This window comes from Hemiscyllium ocellatum, unplaced genomic scaffold, assembly GCF_020745735.1.
Source record: "Hemiscyllium ocellatum isolate sHemOce1 unplaced genomic scaffold, sHemOce1.pat.X.cur. R, whole genome shotgun sequence".
Lineage (NCBI taxonomy): Eukaryota > Metazoa > Chordata > Chondrichthyes > Orectolobiformes > Hemiscylliidae > Hemiscyllium > Hemiscyllium ocellatum.
The window spans coordinates 2,091,174-2,115,372 of record NW_026867602.1 but is presented as its reverse complement, the minus strand read 5'-3'; the positions used below and the strand labels follow the sequence as shown (position 1 = coordinate 2,115,372).

At 56.2% G+C, this 24,199-nt stretch overlaps 1 protein-coding gene across 1 annotated transcript in view; it reads left to right on the top strand.

The window, feature by feature from the left end:
- LOC132809042 (IQ motif and SEC7 domain-containing protein 1-like) overlaps positions 1-24,199 on the top strand; it is a 48,666-nt gene that overhangs the window by 4,802 nt on the left and 19,665 nt on the right. Inside the window, 9 exon segments of the mRNA XM_060822416.1 lie at positions 3,921-4,191; positions 8,941-9,570; positions 9,573-9,641; positions 9,643-10,280; positions 12,922-13,083; positions 17,509-17,631; positions 17,976-18,142; positions 19,675-19,814; positions 20,608-20,733. Coding sequence (XP_060678399.1) covers positions 3,921-4,191; positions 8,941-9,570; positions 9,573-9,641; positions 9,643-10,280; positions 12,922-13,083; positions 17,509-17,631; positions 17,976-18,142; positions 19,675-19,814; positions 20,608-20,733 — 2,326 coding nt within the window.

The window sequence follows — 24,199 nt, the reverse complement described above, 5'->3', positions numbered from 1 at the left end:
GGATAGGGAAAGTGAGAGACGGAGAGAGAGAGAGGGACAGGGAGAGAGAGAGACGGAGAGAGAGAGAGGGATAGGGAAAGTGAGAGACGGGGAGAGAGAGAGAGGGAAAGAGAGAGACGGAGAGAGAGAGGGATAGGGAAAGAGAGAGACGGAGAGAGAGAGAGGGATAGGGAAAGAGAGAGACGGGGAGAGAGAGAGGGATAGGGAAAGAGAGAGACGGAGAGAGAGAGGGATAGGGAAAGAGAGAGACGGAGAGAGAGAGAGGGATAGGGAAAGTGAGAGACGGAGAGAGAGAGAGAGAGAGGGAAAGAGAGAGACGGAGAGAGAGAGGGATAGGGAAAGAGAGAGATGGAGAGAGAGAGGGATAGGGAAAGTGAGAGACGGAGAGAGAGAGGGATAGGGAAAGTGAGAGACGGGGAGAGAGAGAGAGAGGGAAAGTGAGAGACGGAGAGAGAGAGAGAGACAAACACAAGGACAGGGAGGCAGATGGGGAGAGAGAGAAAGAGAGAGAGATAAACACAGAAGACTCACGGGGGATGAGGGAGAGCGAGACAGAGAGTGAAAAGACAGAGAGAGAGAGACACAGACACACAAGGACAGGGAGAGAGATAGGAGCAGCGAGAGAGATGAACAGACAGAGACACACAGACACACAAGGACAGGGAGAGAGATAGGAGCAGCGAGAGAGATAGACAGAGAGAGAGAGACACAGACACACAAGGACAGGGAGAGAGATAGGAGCAGCGAGAGAGATAGACAGAGAGAGAGAGACACACAAGGACAGGGAGAGAGATCGGAGCAGCGAGAGAGATGAACAGACAGAGAGACACACAGACACACAAGGACAGGGAGAGAGATAGGAGCAGCGAGAGAGATAGACAGAGAGAGAGACACACAAGGACAGGGAGAGAGATAGGAGCAGCGAGAGAGATAGACAGAGAGAGAGACACACAGACACACAAGGACAGGGAGAGAGATCAGAGCAGCGAGAGAGATAGACAGACAGAGAGAGACACACAGACACACAAGGACAGGGAGAGAGATCAGAGCAGCGAGAGAGACAGACAGACAGAGAGAGACACACAGACACACAAGGACAGGGAGAGAGATCGGAGCAGCGAGAGAGAGAGAGAGAGAGACACACACAGACACACAAGGACAGGGAGAGAGATAGGAGCAGCGAGAGAGAGAGAGAGAGACACACACAGACACACAAGGACAGGGAGAGAGATAGGAGCAGCGAGAGAGATAGACAGAGAGAGATACACAAGGACAGGGAGAGAGATAGGAGCAGCGAGAGAGAGAGAGAGAGACACACACAGACACACAAGGACAGGGAGAGAGATAGGAGCAGCGAGAGAGATAGACAGAGAGAGATACACAAGGACAGGGAGTGAGATAGGAGCAGCGAGAGAGAAACACACACATACACACAAGGACAGGGAGAGAGATAGGAGCAGCGAGAGAGACAGACAGAGAGAGAGAGAGACACACACACATACACACAAGGACAGGGAATGAGATAGGAGCAGCGAGAGAGACAGACAGACAGAGATAGAAGGAAAAGGACAGAGAGAAACACACACAAACACACAAGGACGGGGGGAATAATTGGTGGGAGGAGAGAGACAGACTGAGAGAGAGAGAAGAACACATAGGGAAAAGGACAGAGGGAGAGAGAGACACGTACACACATGGAGGAGAATTGGGGAGAGAGAAGGAAGGGAATAAATAGGAGAAGAGCAGAGAGAGAAACACAAGAAGAGCGAGGTGAAGAGGGGGAGAGAAAGAGGGGAACAGAAAGGGACAGAGAAAGTAAGAGACAAGGACAGATAGAGTGTGACAGAAAGACACAGAGGGGAAGAGAGAGAGGCAGAACAGAAGACAAATACAGAGAGAAAGATACAGAGAGAAACATAGAGAGAAACACAGACACAAGGACAGAGAGGGGACGAGGAAGGGACAGAGAGGGGCTGATGCTGAATGTGTATCAGATGGGTGTCACAAAAACAGGAAGGCAGGTTATTGTTAGAGACAGAGATGGAGGGAGAGAGAGGGAGTGATACTGAGGGAGAGAGAGAATCAAAGAGTGCGTGAGGGAGAGAGAGAGAGAGCGCCTTATTGCTGGGGAGGGTATTGGACAACATGAGACTGCAGTGCTGGGACAGAGGTAGAATTAGGAAGGGAAACTGAAGCTTATAGAAACTGGAAGCAGATTCAGTCAGAACTTCCAAAAGCTGGGGTTGGGATAAATATCGAAAGGGAAGGAGTGAGGGGGAGGAAGAACATGGGATTAATTGATCATTCCTAGAACCAGCACACGCCTGTGGGGTCAGGTGGCTTTGTGTGCATTATTGAATGAGATTGTGTGCCAAACTGTGAGACCCTGCCCAATAACGTTTGGAGTTTTATTTTGTTCTGGCTTCCTGTACGTTTCATTGCAACATGGGCAGTTTGGCAGGATCCTAGACCTGATATTTCAGCCCTCAACACTGGTAACAGCCTGACAGGCCTAGAGTGGAGGCCTCGTTTCGGGTTTGGACAGGGAGAAATAATGCCGAGTGGCGTTACCATGGGACTGCTAACCCAGAGACCTGGGTAATGTTCGAGGGACCCAGGTTCAAGTCCTGCCACAGCAGACAGTGGAACATGCTAGCAACTGAAAAACCAATCTGGAATTAAGACCAGATGGTGGATGTGTTGTTGCTTGTTGGGAAAAGCCATCTGGGTCACTAACGTCCTTTAGGGAAGGAAACTGCCTTCCTTACCTTACTCCAGCCCCACAGCAACAAGGTGGGCTCTCAGCTGCCCTCTGGGTAATTAGGGATGGGTAATTAATGCTGACCTAGTCAGTGATGCCAACGTCCCAATGGGTGCATTGTCGGGCCTACCTGTCATCACTGAATCCCGACAGTGTGGAAACAGGCCACTCAGCCCAACAGGTCCACACTGACCCTCTGGAGAGTAACCCACCCAGACCCATTCCCCTACCCTCTTACTCTACATTTCCCCCTGACTAACGATCCTAGCCCACCCATCCCCTAACACTACGGGCAATTTAGCAATGGCCCATTCACCCTGAGCTGCTCATCTGTGGACTATGGGAGGAAACCCACGCAGACACGGGGAGAACGTGCACACTCCACACAGTCAGTTCCACTCTGATTCGGACAGGCAGAGTGAGTGGGAAAGTACAGGGCAGACCCGGGAGAACATGGATCCGTGTGAGATTCCCGACTTTGGGAGCGATGTTACAGTGGGAAAGTACAGGGCAGACCCAGGAGAACGTGGATCAGTGTGAGATTCCCGACTTTGGGAGCGATGTTACAGTGGGATTCGGACAGGCAGAGTGAGTGGGAAAGTACAGGGCAGACCCAGGAGAACGTGGATCAGTGTGAGATTCCCGACTTTGGGAGCGAACACACAAGGCCGGTTATTATTTGACCCGCTGTAAATTGAGGGGGTGGGTGGGTTGGGCGGGAGGAGTGTTCACTGCCACCTGGGTGTCCTCGTTCCCCCCACTCACTGTAAGGTAACATTGCAGGGGGCAGTAGGTGGTGCAGAAGGTAAATGGGAAGTCGGTCCTTCCCGGGGAGAGGCTTGAAGGGCAGGGGCGTTAAATCCTCTCCCTGGGAAGGAGTTGGTGTCGTTTCTTGGGGCTGAGAGGATCGAAGGGTACGGGGGGGAGAAAGCGGGAACCAGGGGACTGTATTGGACGACGAGCTGTGATCAGACTGAATGGGAGAGCAGGTCAGAGGGGCTGAATGGCCTTTCGCCGCTCTTGTTTGGGCAATGGTTTGAGATGGTGAGGTGTGTGCGAAGTGTCGGGGGGGAGTCCCGGTCGGACGGGGGGAAGGTGGGGCTGGGTGTAAGAGTGTGGGTGACATTGTTTTTCCCCGCTCCCCCCCCCCACCGAACAGTTTGGACGCCGACACACAGAGCAGCGAGGCGGGCACCATTGTGGACAGCCCGTGCAGTCAGGGCCCGTACCGCTGCCACCCTGACTTCAGGCAGGATTCCTATGAGCTAGCGTCGAGCAGGAGCCAGTGCGCGGAGCTGCAGTGGGCACAGAGAGCACGGCACCAGCCAGCCAGCTTGGCACTGCGTAAGCAGGAGGAAGAAGATGCCAGCAAACGGCCCAAGTCCCTCTCGGACAGCTACGAGCTCTCCACAGACCTGCAGGACAAGAAGGTACCAGGGAGATTGGGGGGGGGGCACTGTGGGCAGAGCAGGAGAAAGGCCATTCAGCCCATCGAGGCTGCTTCGCCCTTTGCTGCGGTCACAGGGTGGTCAGCAGCGCTCCCCGCATACCTTCCCACAAAGCCCTTCACATCCCGCCTTGCCTATCAAAAACCCAGCTACTTCGAGCTAAATAACAGACAAACTCTGTGCTCCCACCGCACTTCCAGGGACAGAGTTCCAAACACTCTTGACACTTCAAGAGAAAAAATTTTTTTTGTCAATTCATCTCCCCCTCTCAGTCTTCATCCCGTTCCCCCTCTATTCCTGTCTCTCCCTCTGGGTCTTTATCCCATTCCCCCTCTATCCCCGTCTCCCCCTCTGGGTCTTTATCCCATTCCCCCTCTATCCCCGTCTCCCCCTCTGGGTCTTTATCCCATTCCCCCTCTATCCCCGTCTCCCCCTCTGGGTCTTTATCCCGTTCCCCCCTCTATCCCCGTCTCCCCCTCTGGGTCTTTATCCCACCCCCCTCTATCCCCGTCTCCCCCTCTGGGTCTTTATCCCATTCCCCCTCTATCCCCGTCTCCTCCTCTGGGTCTTTATCCCATTCCCCCTCTATCCCCGTCTCCCCCTCTGGGTCTTTATCCCATTCCCCCTCTATCCCCGTCTCCCCACTCTGGGTCTTTATCCCATTCCCCCTCTATCCCCGTCTCCCCCTCTGGGTCTTTATCCCATTCCCCCTCTATCCCCGTCTCCCCCTCTGGGTCTTTATCCCATTCCCCCTCTATCCCCGTCTCCCCCTCTGGGTCTTTATCCCACCCCCCTCTATCCCCGTCTCCCCCTCTGGGTCTTTATCCCATTCCCCCTCTATCCCCGTCTCCCCCTCTGGGTCTTTATCCCACCCCCCTCTATCCCCGTCTCCCCCTCTGGGTCTTTATCCCATTCCCCCTCTATCCCCGTCTCCCCCCTCTGGGTCTTTATCCCATTCCCCCTCTATCCCCGTCTCCCCCTCTGGGTCTTTATCCCGTTCCCCCTCTATCCCCGTCTCCCCCTCTGGGTCTTTATCCCGTTCCCCCCTCTATCCCGTCTCCCCCTCTGGGTCTGTATCCCGTTCCCCCTCTATCCCCGTCTCCCCCTCTGGGTCTTTATCCCGTTCCCCCTCTATCCCCGTCTCCCCCTCTGGGTCTTTATCCCGTTCCCCCTCTATCCCTGTCTCCCCCTCTGGGTCTTTATCCCGTTGCCCCCCTCTATCCCCATTTCCCCCCCCCTCCCCGGGAGTCTCTATCTTTTACACAGTGCCTGTCTTGTTTCAGATTGTCCCTTGAGGGGAAATGTTGTCTCCACGCTCCACTGCCCCTCCCTCCACCCACCCCCAACCCATCCCAGCAAAACCCCTCAGGATCTGCGATGTTTCAGTCAGGTCTCCTCTGCCTTTCCAAACCCACCCCTGTGGATATGAGCCTGGTCTGTCCAACCTTCCCTCATTAAACATCCCATCCCATTCCACGGGATCAGTCTGGGGAAACCTGCTCCGGGCTGTCTCCCTCCTTCCTGAAGTGAGGAGGCGGATACCGTACCCGGTCCCCCAGACCTGTTCTCACCGGTGCCCTGTATAACTGAAGCATAGCCTCCCTCCCTCCCCTCACAACAAACCTACAACCAATCCAACCAGTTCTCTCCCCTGGTGTTAGCGGCAGCTTGGATCAGAGCCTCCCATTATTCGAGGAATCTGTTTACACTGTGTTTTCTGGGAGGGGAAGACTCTCCAACCCTCAGTGATAGGCCCTCTCCTCGTCTCTGTGATAACTCGGTCATCTCTTAGTTTTAAACAGCGACCCTCTCGTTGTAGCTTCCCCCCCCCAACAGTAAACATCCCATCCACATCCTCCCTTAGCATAGAGTCCTACAGCACAGAAACAGACCCTTCGGCCCATCGTGTCCGTGCTGACCAGATATGCTGACCTAATTTAGTCCCATTTGGCAGCAGCGCAGCAGGTCAGGCAGCATCCAAGGAGCAGGAGAATCGATGTTTCGGGCATGAGCCCTTCTTCAGGAAAGTGAAAGGCTTATGCCCGAAACGTCGATTCTCCTGTTCCTTGGATGCTGCCTGACCTGCTGTGCTTTTCCAGCACCACATTTTTCAGCTCTGATCTCCAGCATCTGCAGCCCTCACTTCCTCCCATTTGGCAGCACCCGGCCCATATCCCTCTACACCCTTCCTATTCTCATACCCATCCAAGTACCTTTTAAATGTTGTGACTGTACCAGCCTCCACCACTTCCTCTGGCAGCTCGTTCCATATACACACCACCCAATAGGTTACCCAATAGATCGCGTTTAAATCTCGCCCCTCTCACCTTAAAACTTATGCCCCCTCATTTTGTTCCCTTCCACCATGGATCTTAGATGTTTCACTCAAATCTGCTCTGACTCTTAACTGCAGCCAACTCAAATCCAGTCTGTCAGGCTTGTGCTCATAAAACAATACGTCACATTCCAGGGAATGTAACTTCCCTGAACTGCCTGCAACACAGTCACCTCCTTCCTGAAGTGAGGAGGCCGATACTGTACAAGGTCCTCCAGACGGGTTCTCACCGGTGCCCTGTATAACTGAAGCATAACCTCCCTCCTCCTGCCTTCACCCCCCCTCACAATAAACCCGAACATCCTCCTAGCTTTCCTGATTACTTGCTGTGCCTGCACACTAACCTTCTGTGACCCATACACCAGGACACCCAGATCCCTCTGCAGCTCAGAGCTCTGCAACCTCTCCCCATTGAGATAACATGTCTCTATTTTCAGGTTTACTGCCAAATGGGACAGATTGCCCCCTCACTCAGTCTATCCCTCTCCCTTCGCAGCCTCCTAACGTCCCCTTCATTACTCACTTCCAGAGTTCTCTATGAATCAGCAGGAACTTTGGTGACAACTTTTGAACCCTTTCACCCCAAACATATCTATAAATTGTAAAGAGATGAGGTTCTAGCACTGAGCCCTGTGGGACACCACACGAGACATCCTGCCCATTTATTGCTGCTCTCTGCTTCCTGGTACCAACCTTCTCCCTGTCAGTCTGTGACTCCCTACACCACGCAATAGCCTTTGATGTGGCACCTTATCACGTATTGTCTGGGACTTTGCCCACTGCATCCACTGTGATTCAGCCCATCTCGTTCTAGTGCTCAGCTCCATCAGCCATGATAGAGCTGCAAGGTAGCCCACTGCTCAAGGATCCAATGGTCTCTACTCATTCCAGTTTGCGGTTTTCATGGGTTATGGGCTTCACAGGCAAGGGTCCCGCTGCTCTCCAATCACCCCTGGAACTGAGCGTCCCAATCTGCTCTTTCACAGGGGTGGGGTAGAGGGAAGCGCATGGCTCTGGGGTCCGGAGTACCCTGTCGATCCCGGCCTGGTAAGGATGGCAGAAGGACCAGGCATCAATTACTGTAAAAAAACCCATCGATCCAGGGCTGGGTCGACTGAGAGAGACCACACACAGTGACATGGTCCACCAGCCACTCAGTGGGCACAAACAAGATGGACATTTCACACCCCCCAACCCCCCCGAGAATTTTAGGGAAATTGAGGCACTTCTGGACTCATAGGGATTTAACCCCAGTCCCAGAGTCTGAGGGGGATTTAACCCAGTCCCAGAGTCTGAGGGGGATTTAACCCCAGTCCCAGTGTCTGAGGGGGATTTAACCCAGTCCCAGAGTCTGAGGGGGATTTAACCCCAGTCCCAGTGTCTGAGGGGGGTTAAACCCCACTCCCAGAGTCTGAGGGGGATTTAACCCCAGTACCAGAGTCTGAGGGGGGTTTAACCCCAGTCCCAGAGTCTGAGGGGGGTTTAACCCCAGTCCCAGTGTCTGAGGGGGGTTTAACCCCAGTCCCAGAGTCTGAGGGGGGTTTAACCCCAGTCCCAGTGTCTGAGGGGGATTTAACCCCAGTCCCAGTGTCTGAGGGGGGTTTAACCCCAGTCCCAGTGTCTGAGGGGTATTTAACCCCAGTCCCAGAGTCTGAGGGGGATTTACCCCCAGTCCCAGTGTCTGAGGGGGATTTAACCCCAGTCCCAGTGTCTGAGGGGGGTTTAACCCCAGTCCCAGAGTCTGAGGGGGATTTACCCCCAGTCCCAGTGTCTGAGGGGGGTTTAACCCCAGTCCCAGTGTCTGAGGGGGGTTTAACCCCAGACCCAGAGTCTGAGGGGGATTTAACCCCAGTCCCAGAGTCTGAGGGGGGTTTAACCCCAGTCCCAGTGTCTGAGGGGGATTTAACCCCAGTCCCAGAGTCTGAGGGGGATTTACCCCCAGTCCCAGTGTCTGAGGGGTATTTAACCCCAGTCCCAGAGTCTGAGGGGGGTTTAACCCCAGTCCCAGTGTCTGAGGGGTATTTAACCCCAGTCCCAGAGTCTGAGGGGGATTTAACCCCAGTCCCAGTGTCTGAGGGGGGTTTAACCCCAGTCCCAGTGTCTGAGGGGGATTTAACCCCAGTCCCAGAGTCTGAGGGGGGTTTAACCCCAGTCCCAGAGTCTGAGGGGGATTTAACCCCAGTCCCAGTGTCTGAGGGGGGTTTAACCCCAGAGTCTGAGGGGGGTTTAACCCCAGTCCCAGTGTCTGAGGGGGGTTTAACCCCAGTCCCAGAGTCTGAGGGGGGTTTAACCCCAGACCCAGAGTCTGAGGGGGGTTTGATGTTCCTCCTGTTTGATGCTAACCGTGTCTCTCTCTCTCTCTGTCTGTGTCTCCCCCTCGCCCCCTGCCCCTGCAGGTTGAGATGCTCGAGCGGAAGTATGGTGGTTACTTTCTGAGCCGGCGGGCCGCGCGGACGATCCAGACTGCCTTCCGTCAGTACCGGATGAACAAGAACTTTGAGCGGCTTCGCAGCTCCCTGTCGGAGAGCCGGATGTCACGCCGCATCGTCCTGTCCAACATGCGCATGCAGTACTCCTTCGAGGAGTACGAGAAGAGCCACGGGGCCAGCTTTGAGAGTAAGCAGGCGTCCGTGCGTTCCGAGCAGACCGGCCTGGGTTCCCGGAGCCACTCGGAGCGCAGCGACCAGTTCGGGGGCCTGGATGTAGACTCGACCACTGCCTCCAGCGACTTCACCAACGAGATCACGGAGCTGGAGGACAGCTTCTCCAAGCAGGTCCGCACTCTGGCCGAGTCCATCGACGACGCGCTGGGCTGTCGCCCGGTCCCACCGGGCACCGCGGCCGGAGACGAGGGCGATTCCTTCGACAGCCGCAGCTGCGAGACCAGGCAAGGCAAGAACGAGGACTCGGCCACCACCTACAGCGACATGACCGTCTACATCGACGAGGGGGACGCCCCGCACTCAGCCCCCGCCTCTCCCCTCTCCTCGGAGCGGGCTCCCAGCTCAGAGCAGGAGCTTCACCCCCACCATCACCCTCTGCATCACCCCCACCCTCACCCCCACCACCACCACCACCACCACCACCACCCTGCAGCCCCGGGGGTGCCCGAGTACTGGGGGAGGGAGGCAGACGGTGGGCGCCGGGTCCCAGGCTGCGTGGAGTGCCGCGATTACCGGCGCCGGGCTGCCCACCTGCCCCTGCTCACCATCGAGCCGCCCAGCGACAGTTCGGTGGACATGAGTGACCGCTCGGACCGCGGCTCCCTCAGCCGGCAGCTGGTGTACGAGCAAGAGCCCCCTCCCCCTCCCCCGCCTCCCCCCAAATCCGCCCCGGTGCCCATCCCGGTGCCCGTTCCCCTCCCGGTGCACCGGTCTGTCCCACCGCCGGCCCCAGCCACCGCCCCGCCACCTCCCCCTCCTCCTCCCCCTCCCCCACCACTGCCCCCCTCCCGCTCACCCCTACCCCTGCGGCCAATGGCCAACAGCGACGGGCGCAACGGCAAGGCAGAGGCCGAGCTATCAGACGCTGACAACGACAGCCTGAACTCCAGCGTCAACTCCAACGAGACCATCAACTGCAGCACGGGCTCCTCGTCCCGGGACAGCCTGAGGGAACAGACCCTGTGTAAACAAACCTACCACAAGGAGACCCGCCATAGCTGGGACTCACCCGCTCTCAACAACGATGTCATGCAGAGGCGCCAGTACCGCATCGGCCTCAATCTCTTCAACAAGTAGGTGTGGGCGCCGCCGCGTCACCCTCCCACCGTGCCCCATTCTCACCCTCCCCCACCCACCCTCACCCTCCCCCCCCTCTCCCTCACCCCTCCCTCTCCCTCACCCTCCCCCCTCCCTCTCCCTCACCCTCCCCCCACCCTCTCCCTCACCCTCCCCCTCCCCCCCTCTCTCCCTCACCCTCCCCCTCCTCCCTCCTCCTCTCTGGTCTCTCTCCATCTCACTCCTCTGTCCCTCTCTGTCTGTGTCTCTCTCTCTGATCTCTCTCTATCTCACTCCTCTGTCCCTCTCTGTCTCTCTCTGTCTGTGTGTCTCTCTGATCCCTCTCTATCTCACTCCTCTGTCCCTCTCTGTCTGTGTGTCTCTCTCTGGTCTCTCTCTGGTCTCTCTCTATCTCACTCCTCTGTCCCTCTCTGTCTGTGTGTCTCTCTCTGGTCTCTCTCTACCTCACTCCTCTGTCCCTCTCTGTCTGTGTCTCTCTCTACCTCACTCCTCTGTCCCTCTCTGTCTGTGTCTCTCTCTGGTCTCTCTCTACCTCACTCCTCTGTCCCTCTCTGTCTGTGTCTCTCTCTCTGATCTCTCTCTATCTCACTCCTCTGTCCCTCTCTGTCTCTCTCTGTCTGTGTGTCTCTCTGATCCCTCTCTATCTCACTCCTCTGTCCCTCTCTGTCTGTGTGTCTCTCTCTGGTCTCTCTCTGGTCTCTCTCTATCTCACTCCTCTGTCCCTCTCTGTCTGTGTGTCTCTCTCTGGTCTCTCTCTACCTCACTCCTCTGTCCCTCTCTGTCTGTGTCTCTCTCTACCTCACTCCTCTGTCCCTCTCTGTCTGTGTCTCTCTCTGGTCTCTCTCTACCTCACTCCTCTGTCCCTCTCTGTCTGTGTCTCTCTCTCTGATCTCTCTCTATCTCACTCCTCTGTCCCTCTCTGTCTGTGTGTCTCTCTACCTCACTCCTCTGTCCCTCTCTGTCTGTGTGTCTCTCTCTGGTCTCTCTCTACCTCACTCCTCTGTCCCTCTCTGTCTGTGTCTCTCTCTCTGATCTCTCTCTATCTCACTCCTCTGTCCCTCTCTGTCTGTGTGTCTCTCTCTGGTCTCTCTCTGGTCTCTCTCTATCTCACTCCTCTGTCCCTCTCTGTCTGTGTGTCTCTCTCTGGTCTCTCTCTACCTCACTCCTCTGTCCCTCTCTGTCTGTGTGTCTCTCTGGTCTCTCTCTACCTCACTCCTCTGTCCCTCTCTGTCTGTGTCTCTCTGGTCTCTCTCTATCTCACTCCTCTGTCCCTCTCTGTCTGTGTGTCTCTCTGGTCTCTCTCTATCTCACTCCTCTGTCCCTCTCTGTCTGTGTGTCTCTCTGGTCTCTCTCTATCTCACTCCTCTGTCCCTCTCTGTCTGTGTCTCTCTGGTCTCTCTCTACCTCACTCCTCTGTCCCTCTCTGTCTGTGTCTCTCTGGTCTCTCTCTATCTCACTCCTCTGTCCCTCTCTGTCTGTGTCTCTCTGGTCTCTCTCTATCTCACTCCTCTGTCCCTCTCTGTCTGTGTCTCTCTGGTCTCTCTCTACCTCACTCCTCTGTCCCTCTCTGTCTGTGTCTCTCTGGTCTCTCTCTATCTCACTCCTCTGTCCCTCTCTGTCTGTGTCTCTCTGGTCTTTCTCTCCCTCACTCCTCTGTCCCTCTCTGTCTGTGTGTCTCTCTGGTCCCTCTCTCCCTCACTCCTCTGACCCTCTTTAACACGTAGATGCCAATGGTGTGTGACTGCCCCCAGCGGGTACCCCTCGTTGCACACCCACTGCGGGACTCCCTCCCTTATCCTTCGCAATGTCCCCCACCCCAACTACCATCCACACCCCCATGTAAACCAGGCTGAAAGTCTCCCTCCTGTTCCTGTGTAACAGGCTGGAGGAGGAGGGGCTGAATGGCCTCCTGTTCCTGTGTAACAGGCTGGAGGAGGGAGGGGCTGAATGGCCTCCTGTTCCTGTGTAACAGGCTGGAGGAGGAGGGGCTGAATGGCCTCCTGTCCCTGTGTAACAGGCTGGGGGAGGAGGGGCTAAATGGCCTCCTGTCCCTGTGTAACAGGCTGGAGGGGGAAGGGCTGAATGGCCTCCTGTTCCTGTGTAACAGGCTGGAGGAGGGAAGGGCTGAATGGCCTCGTGTTCCTGTGTAACAGGCTGGAGGGGGAGGGGCTAAATGGCCTCCTGTCCCTGTGTAACAGGCTGGAGGTGGAGGGGCTGAATGGCCTCCTGTCCCTGTGTAACAGGCTGGAGGAGGAGGGGCTGAATGGCCTCCTGTTCCTGTGTAACAGGCTGGAGGAGGAGGGGCTGAATGGCCTCCTGTTCCTGTGTAATAGGCTGGAGGAGGAGGGGCTGAATGGCCTGCTCCTGTTGTTGTGTGCACGGTAATGTGTAAACCTCAGTGTTTTCTCTCTCTCTGTCTGTGTGTGTGTGTCTGTCTGTGTCTGTGTGTGTCTATGTCTATGTGTGTGTCTGTGTGTGTGTGTGTGTCTGTCTGTCTGTGTGTGTGTCTCTGTGTGTGTGTGTCTGTGTGTGTGTGTCTGTGTCTGTCTGTGTGTGTGTGTGTCTGTGTGTGTGTGTGTGTGTGTGTGTCTGTGTGTGTGTGTGTGTGTCTGTGTGTGTGTGTCCCGGCGGGTCCAGGAAACCGGAAAAGGGGATCCAGTACCTGATTGAGCGGGGCTTTGTGGCCGATACGCCGATCGGTGTGGCGCGGTTTATCCTGGAGCGGAAAGGCCTGAGCCGACAGATGATCGGGGAATTCCTGGGCAACCGACAGAAGCAATTCAACCGCGACGTGCTGGAGTGAGTGCTTCCTCCCAACTCTCTCTGTCAGTCTATCCTCCCCACCCTCACCCCTCCCTCGCTCCTGGTGAGTTGAACAGGAATGGGTGGAGGCCATTCAGCCCCTCTCACCCATTCCCAACTCCCTCAGAACCATCATGGGCTGATCTGATTTTAACCTCGACCGTCCAATCCCACAGACCCACTCGATAACCTCTCATCACCTCGGTTATCAAGAGTCCATCCTCCCCCTCCCCCTCCCCCTTCCCCACCCCTTCCCCCCCCCCACACACACACACTCTCACACACACACACTCACACACACACACACTCTCGCACACACACAGACAGATACACATACACACACAGACATACACGCACACACACACATACACACACACACTCCCACACTCACTCACACACACACACACACACACTCTCGCACACACACAGACAGATACACATACACACACAGACATACACGCACACACACACATACACACACACACTCCCACACTCACTCACACACACACACACCCCCCGATGCTGCCTTTTGAGGAAGTGAATTCCAAAACCTCTTGACCCTCTTATGTTGTCCCTCAATGGGTGAGCCCATACTTTTAAACAGTGACCCCCCCCCCCCCCCCGCCCCCGCCCTTACTGCCTTGTTCCGGACTCTCCCATACGTCATGGAGATGTACAGCACAGAAACAGGCCTGGGGGCACGGTGGTTAGCACTGCTGCCTCACAGCGCCAGAGACCCGGCTTCAACTCCCTCCTCGGGCGACTGACTGTGTGGAGTTTGCACATTCTCCCCGTGTCTGCGTGGGTTTCCTCCGGGTGCTCCGGTTTCCTCCCACAGTCCAAAGATGTGCAGGTCAGGGTGAATTGGCCATGCTAAATTGCCCGTAGTGTTAGGTGAAGAGGGGAATGGGACTGGGTGGGTTACTCTTTGGCGGGTCGGTGTGGACTTGTTGGGCTGAAGGGCCTGTTTCCACACTGTAAGTAATCAAATCTTTGGTCCAACCTGTTCATGCTGACCAGATATCCTACATTAACCTAGTCCCGTTTCCCAGCACTCGGCCCATCCCCTTCCTATCCGTGACCCCATCCAGGTGCCTTTTAAATGCTGTCACTATCCCAGCCCCCACCACTTCCTCTGGCAGCTCGTTCCATACACATACCACCCTCTGGGTGAAAAAGGTTGCCCCCTTAGGTCCCTGGGAAGAGGAAATGTACTTTCAACATCCCCGCACCCTGCCCCCAGTCATATCTCCTCAAGATCTTCAATGGTCTCTTCGAAACTCCAGAGGATACCGGCCCGTTCTGTCTGCTGTTTCCTGATAAAGCAACCCACTGGTTCCGGAGATGGCTCTGGGCAATCCCTCTCTCAGCTGTTTCCAATGTGTTCACATCCTCCCGGGTCAACAGTGACCGATCCTGTACCCAGTCCCCCAGACGGGTTCTCACCGGTGCCCTGTATAACTGAAGCATAACCTCCCTCCTCCTGCCTTCACTCCCCCCCTCACAATAAACCCGAACATCCTCCTAGCTTTCCCGATTACTTGCTGTGTCTGCACACTAACCTTCTGTGGCCCATACACCAGGACACCCAGATCCCTCTGCAGCTCAGAGCTCTGCAACCTCTCCCCAATTGGGTAATATACATGTTTTTCACACCTCCTGCCAAAATGGACGGGTTTACACCTCACCCCTCCATCTCCAGGTTTCCTCAGGGTCTGTCCTGAATTCACTCAAAGCGGCAGTGTTGTCCAGGATCGAGATTCCCAAACACCACTCCCCCACCGCCCCCAAACTCAGTCGGAACTGGTGGCCCCTCACCCTGAGTTGTCCTGCGGGTGTGTGCCCCTACCAGACACCCACGGCCTGCTCTAGACTCTCCCTCACCAGGGCGTGGAAGGGAATGGTATCTCCCCGTCAACCTGGTCAGAGACCCTTCCAAATGTTAGATGTTCCAGTGAGGACCCCTGTCATTGTCCTGAAATCCTGGGAATACCAACTGATCTCCCCTTGCAGATCAATCCTCTCAGCGGAGGACACCTGGGGGTGATGTTCCCCCCTGTACCTGCTCCCCCCTCGGGGGGTGGTGTTCCCCCCTGTATCTGCCCCCTCAGGGGGTGGTGTTCCCCCCTGTACCTGCTCCCCCCTCAGGGGGTGGTGTTCCCCCCTGTATCTGCCCCCTCAGGGGGTGGTGTTCCCCCCTGTACCTGCTCCCCCCTCAGGGGGTGGTGTTCCCCCTGTATCTGCTGCCCCCACAGGGGGTGGTGTCCCCCCTGTATCTGCCCCCTCAGGGGGTGGTGTTCGCCCCGTATCTGCCCCCTCAGGGGGTGGTGTTCCCCCCCTGTACCTGCTGCCCCCTCAGGGGGTGGTGTTCCCCCTGTATCTGCCCCCTCAGGGGGTGGTGTTCCCCCCTGTATCTGCCCCCTCAGGGGGTGGTGTTCCCCCCTGTATCTGCCCCCTCAGGGGGAGGTGTTCCCCCCTGTATCTGCTGCCCCCTCAGGGGGTGGAGTTCCCCCCTGTATCTGCCCCCTCAGGGGGTGGTGTTAGCCCCTGTATCTGCCCCCTCAGGGGGTGGTGTTCCCTCCTGTGTCTGTCCCTGGGAGTGTTTGATGGGGTGACCCGATGGTGGGACAGGGCTTTGGGGGGAGAGTCAGGAGGGGAGTTACTCACTGCAGGATTCCCAGCCTCTGACCCCGATGGTGGGACAGGGCTTTGGGGGAGAGTCAGGAGGGGAGTTACTCGCTGCAGGATTCCCAGCCTCTGACCCGATGGTGGGACAGGGCTTTGGGGGGAGAGTCAGGAGGGGAGTTACTCGCTGCAGGATTCCCAGCCTCTGACCCCGATGGTGGGACAGGGCTTTGGGGGAGAGTCAGGAGGGGAGTTACTCGCTGCAGGATTCCCAGCCTCTGACCCGATGGTGGGACAGGGCTTTGGGGGGAGAGTCAGGAGGGGAGTTACTCGCTGCAGGATTCCCAGCCTCTGACCCCGATGGTGGGACAGGGCTTTGGGGGGAGAGTCAGGAGGGGAGTTACACACTGCAGGATTCCCAGCCTCTGCCCTGCTTCTGTAGCCGCTGGATTGATCTGGGGCTGGGTCCCTGCTCAGTTTCTGGTCAATGGTCACCCCCAGGACGTTGATATTGGGGGAGATTAAGTGATGGTAACACCGTTGAATGTCAAAGTGGGGAGGGGGGGAGTGATGGTTAGATTCTCTCTTGTTGGAGATACTAACCCCCACAATGTTGATAGTGGGGAAATTACACATCATCTCGGATCTATTAACCAGGGGCTGTTAACCAGGGGCTGTTAACCAGGGGCTGTTAACCAGGGGCTGTTAACCAGGATTCTCACATTATCTCCCACACTCTATCTCTCATCCCACCCACTCATCCCCTTCCACTCTTGCTTTTCCCATATTTTCCTGCCTCTCGCTCCCATCTCTCCCCTCCACCTTCACCATCCCCACTCCCAAATCACCCTCTACACCCACCTCCCTCACTTTGCCCCTCTTCCCCTCTCTCCCCTTCCCTCCCCCTCCTCCGCTCCTCTCCTCTCCCCCTCCCCCCCCCGCTCGCTTCCCTCTCTTCATTCAACACCCCCCTCCCTCCCGTATCTCCGCCCTTCCCACCTTCCTCTCTCTCTCTCCCCCCCGTCTCTCTCTCTCTAATCCCCTCTGCCCACCCCATCTCACCCCCACCCTCACACTACCCCCATCTCTGCCCTCCCCCTTTATTTTCCCCTCTCTCCCCCATCTCTCCCCTCCCTCATCACCATCCCTCTTTTCCACCCCTCACCCCACCATCTCCCCCCTTTCCTCTCACCTCCTTCCCCCCCTTCTATCTCCCCTCTTGTTCACCCCTCTCTCTCCCCCATCTCCCCTCTCTTCACCCCTCTCTCTCCCCTCTCGTTCACCCCTCTCTCTCCCCCATCTCCCCTCTCTTCACCCCTCTCTCTCCCCTCTCGTTCACCCCTCTCCCCCTCCCCCATCTCCCCCTCCCCCATCTCCCCTCTCGCTCATCCCCCTCCCCCATCTCCCCTTTCGTTCACCCTTCTCTCTCCCTCCCCCATCTCCCCTCTCGTTCACCCCTCTCTCTCCCCCATCTCCCCTCGCTTCACCCCTCTCTCTCCCCCCATCTCCCCTCTCGTTCACCCCTCTCCCCCTCCCCCATCTCCCCCTCCCCCATCTCCCCCTCCCCCATCTCCCCCTCCCCCATCTCCCCTCTCGCTCATCCCCCTCCCCAACCGCCCCTCTTGTTTACCCCCCTCTCTCCCTCCCCCATCTCCCCTCTTGTACATCCTTCTCTCTTCCTCCCCCATCTCCCCTCTTCTTCATTCCTCTCTCCCTCCCCCATCTTCCCTCTGGTTTACCCCCCCCCCCCTCCCCCTCCCCCCAACGTGCTTGGACGTCCCGTTGCCCCCTGCCCAGCTGCGTGGTGGATGAAATGGAGTTCGGGGGAATGGAGTTGGATGAGGCCCTTCGCAAGTTCCAGGCCCATATCCGGGTGCAGGGGGAGGCCCAAAAGGTGGAGAGGCTCATCGAATCCTTCAGGTGGGTGTGGAGAGAGAGCGAGAGAGAGAGGGACACACACACACACACACACACACACACACACACACACACACACACACACACACACACACACACACACACACCCGGGTGCAGGGAGAGGCTCATCGAATCCTTCAGGTGGGTGTGGAGAGAGAGCGAGAGAGAGAGACACCCACACACACACAAACTCCCACACAGAGACACAGACAGACAGTAACTCCCATTCTCCCTCAGGCGCACATCCTCACAGACACACACTGCCACCCAGTCACACCCAGACAGGTGCCTGTGGTGCTGGCACAGGGGAGCCTGGTACCCAGAGTAACCTTGCCCGCTCTCCACAGCCAACGCTATTGCATCTGCAACCCTGCACTGGTGAGACAGTTCCGAAATCCGGACACCATCTTCATCCTGGCGTTTGCCATCATCCTGCTGAACACCGACATGTACAGTCCCAACGTGAAGCTGGAACGGAAAATGAAACTGGATGACTTCATCAAGAATCTTCGAGGTAAGGGTTATCTGCGCAAACTCCACGGGATCTTCCCATTCACCTTCACCCCACTCCCCTGCCCCCAAACACTCAGTGTCACCCTCCATCCGGTGGGTTCTCTCTGAACGTCCACCCCATTCACTGATCCATGCCACCCAGCACCACCCCACACTAACCATCCACCCCCCTGGAAAACCCTGTCACCAGGGCCTCAGCTCATTGACGATGGCTGTCTTCATCACCCCCACGCTTGGCCCCTGCGCTCCTGACGGTCTCTCCCATATTCCGCACAACGCAAGTTCCAGCTCAGCCCAAACCCTGCCACATGTGCCGCATAACCCTCTTACCCAGACCCCAGCACACACCCGGTCATCACTGACCCCCCACTTCCCCCTACTCCTACAGTATCTCCATCTCAACATCACCCCCTCCAGCCCCTACACCCCCCTCCCTATCCCTGTCCCCTCCTCCAGCCCCTACACCCCCTCCCTATCTCTGTCCCCTCCTCCAGCCCCTACACCCCCTCCCTATCTCTGTCCCCTCCTCCAGCCCCTACACCCCCCTCCCTATCTCTGTCAACTCCTCCAGCCCCTACACCTCCTCCCTATCTCTGTCAACTCCTCCAGCCCCTACTCCCCCTCCCTATCTCTGTCCCCTCCTCCTGCCCCTACACCCCCTCCCTAACCCTGTCCCCTCCTCCAGCCCCCTACACCCCCTTCCTATCTCTGTCCCCTCCTCCAGCCCCTACCCCCCTCCCTATCTCCGTCCCCTCCTCCAGCCCCTACACCCCCTCCCTATCTCTGTCCCCTCCTCCAGCCCCTACACCCCCTCCCTATCCCTGTCCCCTCCTCCAGCCCCTACACCCCCTCCCTATCCCTGTCCCCTCCTCCAGCCCCTACACCCCCTCCCTATCTCTGTCACCTTCTCCAGCCCCTACACCCCCTCCCTATCCCTGTCCCCTCCTCCAGCCCCGACACCCCCTCCCTATCTCTGTCCCCTCCTCCAGCCCCTACACCCCCTCCCTATCCCTGTCCCCTCCTCCAGCCCCTACACCCCCTCCATATCTCTGTCCCCTCCTCCAGCTCCTACACCCCCTCCCTATCTCTGTCACCTTCTCCAGCCCCTACACCCCCTCCCTATCTCTGTCCCCTCCTCCTGCCCCTACACCCCCTCCCTATCCCTGTCCCCTCCTCCAGCCCCTACACCCCCTCCCTATCTCTGTCCCCCCCCCACCTCCCCTTGCTGGATGTGTCAGTAAGGAGATGGTGAGGGGGGAAACTGACACCCCAGGAAAGCCCAGCCCCTCCCTGCCATCTGTCCCGTTGGCTGCTGGATGGGGAGGTGCACTCGGGGATCAGTGTGTGGCCAGTGTGGGCTTCGGGGGAGCACGACTCCCCAGGCAGGTCCAGGGGCAAGGTTCGGTCAGTGAGTCTGACCACCTCCCGGGGGATGGTTTCGAGGGAGGAACAGTCCCCAGATCGCTGATGGGCCAATAGGTCTCAATCTGGGCTCCGCCAACGCTCTGCTCATCTCTGAGATCCTGTCAACAGGAGTGGACAATGGAGAGGACATTCCGCGGGACATGCTGGTCGGAATATACCACCGGATCCAGAAACGGGAGCTCCGCACTAACGATGACCACGTCTCCCAGGTCCAGGCAGTGGAGAGGCTCATCGTGGGCAAGAAGCCGGTAAGTACCCCTCCACCTCCTTACTGACCCCCACCGCCTGTCCCAGGGACAGGGACAGGGCCAGGGCCAGCACGGGGTTAGATACAGAGTCAAGCTCTCTCTACACTGTCCCCCCCCATCAAACACTCCCAGGGATAGGGGCAGCACGGGGTTAGATACAGAGTCAAGCTCCCTCTACACTGTCCCCCCCATCAAACACTCCCAGGGATAGGGGCAGCACGGGGTTAGATACAGAGTCAAGCTCCCTCTACACTGTCCCTCATCAAACACTCCCAGGGACAGGGACAGCACGGTGTTAGATACAGAGTAAAGCTCCCTCTACACTGTCCCCCATCAAACACTCCCAGAGACAGGGCCAGCACGGGGTTAGATACAGAGTAAAGCTCCCTCTACACTGTCCCCCATCAAACACTCCCAGGGACAGGGACAGCACGGGGTTAGATACAGAGTAAAGCCCCCTCTACACTGTCCCCCCATCAAACACACCCAGGGACAGGGACAGCACGGGGTTAGATACAGAGTAAAGCTCCCTCTATACTGTCCCCCATCAAACACTCCCAGGGACAGGGACAGCACGGGGTTAGATACAGAGTAAAGCCCCCTCTACACTGTCCCCCCATCAAACACACCCAGGGACAGGGACAGCACGGGGTTAGATACAGAGTAAAGCTCCCTCTATACTGTCCCCCATCAAACACTCCCAGGGACAGGGACAGCACAGGGTTAGATACAGAGTAAAGCTCCCTCTACACTGTGGCCAATCCGTTTGTAAGGAATGTTGATAATTCCTCAGGTTCTCTCCTTACCCCATCGCCGGCTGGTGTGCTGCTGTCGACTCTATGAGGTTCCTGACCCTAATCGACCGCAGAAACAGGGTCTCCATCAACGAGAGGTCTTTCTCTTCAATGATCTTCTTGTGGTAAGATATTATCCCATTTATTGCCCCCATCGAACACACTGTCTCTCTCTTTCTGTACACCATTATTCAGGCTCATAATAGGAAGCAGGCACTGTTGGAGGGTGAGTGCTGAGGGAGTGGGCACTGTCGGAGGGTCAGTGCTGAGGGAGCGCCGCACTGTCGGAGGGTCAGTGCTGAGGGAGCGCCGCACTGTCAGAGGGTCAGTGCTGAGGGGGTGCTGCACTGTCAGAGGGTCAGTGCTGAGGGAGTGGGCACTGTCGGAGCGTCAGTGCTGAGGGAGTGTTGTTTGGCGATGACCCATTACTGTAATTCCCCGTGTACCCTGAGCTGTGTTGTTTGGCGATGACCCATTACTGTAATTCCCCGTGTACCCTGAGCTGTGTTGTTTAGCGATGACCCATTACTGTAATTCCCCGTGTACCCTGAGCTGTGTTGTTTGGCGATGACCCATTACTGTAATTCCCCGTGTACCCTGAGCTGTGTTGTTTGGGGATGGCCCATTACTGTAATTCCCCGTGTACCCTGAGCTGTGTTGTTTGGGGATGACCCATTACTGTAATTCCCCGTGTACCCTGAGCTGTGTTGTTTGGCGATGACCCATTACTGTAATTCCCCGTGTACCCTGAGCTGTGTTGTTTGGCGATGACCCATTACTGTAATTCCCCGTGTACCCTGAGCTGTGTTGTTTGGCGATGACCCATTACTGTAATTCCCCGTGTACCCTGAGCTGTGTTGTTTGGCGATGACCCATTACTGTAATTCCCCGTGTACCCTGAGCTGTGTTGTTTGGCGATGACCCATTACTGTAATTCCCCGTGTACCCTGAGCTGTGTTGTTTGGCGATGACCCATTACTGTAATTCCCCGTGTACCATGAGCTGTGTTGTTTGGCGATGACCCATTACTGTAATTCCCCGTGTACCCTGAGCTGTGTTGTTTGGCGATGACCCATTACTGTAATTCCCCGTGTACCCTGAGCTGTGTTGTTTGGCGATGACCCATTACTGTAATTCCCCGTGTACCCTGAGCTGTGTTGTTTGGCGACGACCCATTACTGTAATTCCCCGTGTACCCTGAGCTGTGTTGTTTGGCGATGACCCATTACTGTAATTCCCCGTGTACCCTGAGCTGTGTTGTTTGGGGATGACCCATTACTGTAATTCCCCGTGTACCCTGAGCTGTGTTGTTTGGCGATGACCCATTACTGTAATTCCCCGTGTACCCTGAGCTGTGTTGTTTGGCGATGACCCATTACTGTAATTCCCCGTGTACCCTGAGCTGTGTTGTTTGGCGATGACCCATTACTGTAATTCCCCGTGTACCCTGAGCTGTGTTGTTTGGGGATGACCCATTACTGTAATTCCCCGTGTACCCTGAGCTGTGTTGTTTGGGGATGACCCATTACTGTAATTCCCCGTGTACCCTGAGCTGTGTTGTTTGGCGATGGCCCATTACTGTAATTCCCCGTGTACCCTGAGCTGTGTTGTTTGGCGATGACCCATTACTGTAATTCCCCGTGTACCCTGAGCTGTGTTGTTTGGCGATGACCCATTACTGTAATTCCCCGTGTACCCTGAGCTGTGTTGTTTGGGGATGGCCCATTACTGTAATTCCCCGTGTACCCTGAGCTGTGTTGTTTGGGGATGGCCCATTACTGTAATTCCCCGTGTACCCTGAGCTGTGTTGTTTGGCGATGGCCCATTACTGTAATTCCCCGTGTACCCTGAGCTGTGTTGTTTGGGGATGGCCCATTACTGTAATTCCCCGTGTACCCTGAGCTGTGTTGTTTGGGGATGACCCATTACTGTAATTCCCCGTGTACCCTGAGCTGTGTTGTTTGGCGATGACCCATTACTGTAATTCCCCGTGTACCCTGAGCTGTGTTGTTTGGCGATGACCCATTACTGTAATTCCCCGTGTACCCTGAGCTGTGTTGTTTGGCGATGACCCATTACTGTAATTCCCCGTGTACCCTGAGCTGTGTTGTTTGGCGATGACCCATTACTGTAATTCCCCGTGTACCCTGAGCTGTGTTGTTTGGCGATGACCCATTACTGTAATTCCCCGTGTACCCTGAGCTGTGTTGTTTGGGGATGACCCATTACTGTAATTCCCCGTGTACCCTGAGCTGTGTTGTTTGGGGATGACCCATTACTGTAATTCCCCGTGTACCCTGAGCTGTGTTGTTTGGCGATGACCCATTACTGTAATTCCCCGTGTACCCTGAGCTGTGTTGTTTGGGGATGACCCATTACTGTAATTCCCCGTGTACCCTGAGCTGTGTTGTTTGGCGATGACCCATTACTGTAATTCCCCGTGTACCCTGAGCTGTGTTGTTTGGCGATGACCCATTACTGTAATTCCCCGTGTACCCTGAGCTGTGTTGTTTGGGGATGATCCATTACTGTAATTCCCCGTGTACCCTGAGCTGTGTTGTTTGGCGATGACCCATTACTGTAATTCCCCGTGTACCCTGAGCTGTGTTGTTTGGGGATGACCCATTACTGTAATTCCCCGTGTACCCTGAGCTGTGTTGTTTGGGGATGATCCATTACTGTAATTCCCCGTGTACCCTGAGCTGTGTTGTTTGGCGATGACCCATTACTGTAATTCCCCGTGTACCCTGAGCTGTGTTGTTTGGCGATGACCCATTACTGTAATTCCCCGTGTACCCTGAGCTGTGTTGTTTGGGGATGACCCATTACTGTAATTCCCCGTGTACCCTGAGCTGTGTTGTTTGGCGATGACCCATTACTGTAATTCCCCGTGTACCCTGAGCTGTGTTGTTTGGCGATGACCCATTACTGTAATTCCCCGTGTACCCTGAGCTGTGTTGTTTGGCGATGACCCATTACTGTAATTCCCCGTGTACCCTGAGCTGTGTTGTTTGGGGATGACCCATTACTGTAATTCCCCGTGTACCCTGAGCTGTGTTGTTTGGGGATGACCCATTACTGTAATTCCCCGTGTACCCTGAGCTGTGTTGTTTGGCGATGACCCATTACTGTAATTCCCCGTGTACCCTGAGCTGTGTTGTTTGGGGATGGCCCATTACTGTAATTCCCCGTGTACCCTGAGCTGTGTTGTTTGGGGATGACCCATTACTGTAATTCCCCGTGTACCCTGAGCTGTGTTGTTTGGGGATGACCCATTACTGTAATTCCCCGTGTACCCTGAGCTGTGTTGTTTAGCGATGACCCATTACTGTAATTCCCCGTGTACCCTGAGCTGTGTTGTTTGGGGATGACCCATTACTGTAATTCCCCGTGTACCCTGAGCTGTGTTGTTTGGGGATGACCCATTACTGTAATTCCCCGTGTACCCTGAGCTGTGTTGTTTGGCGATGACCCATTACTGTAATTCCCCGTGTACCCTGAGCTGTGTTGTTTGGGGATGACCCATTACTGTAATTCCCCGTGTACCCTGAGCTGTGTTGTTTGGGGATGACCCATTACTGTAATTCCCCG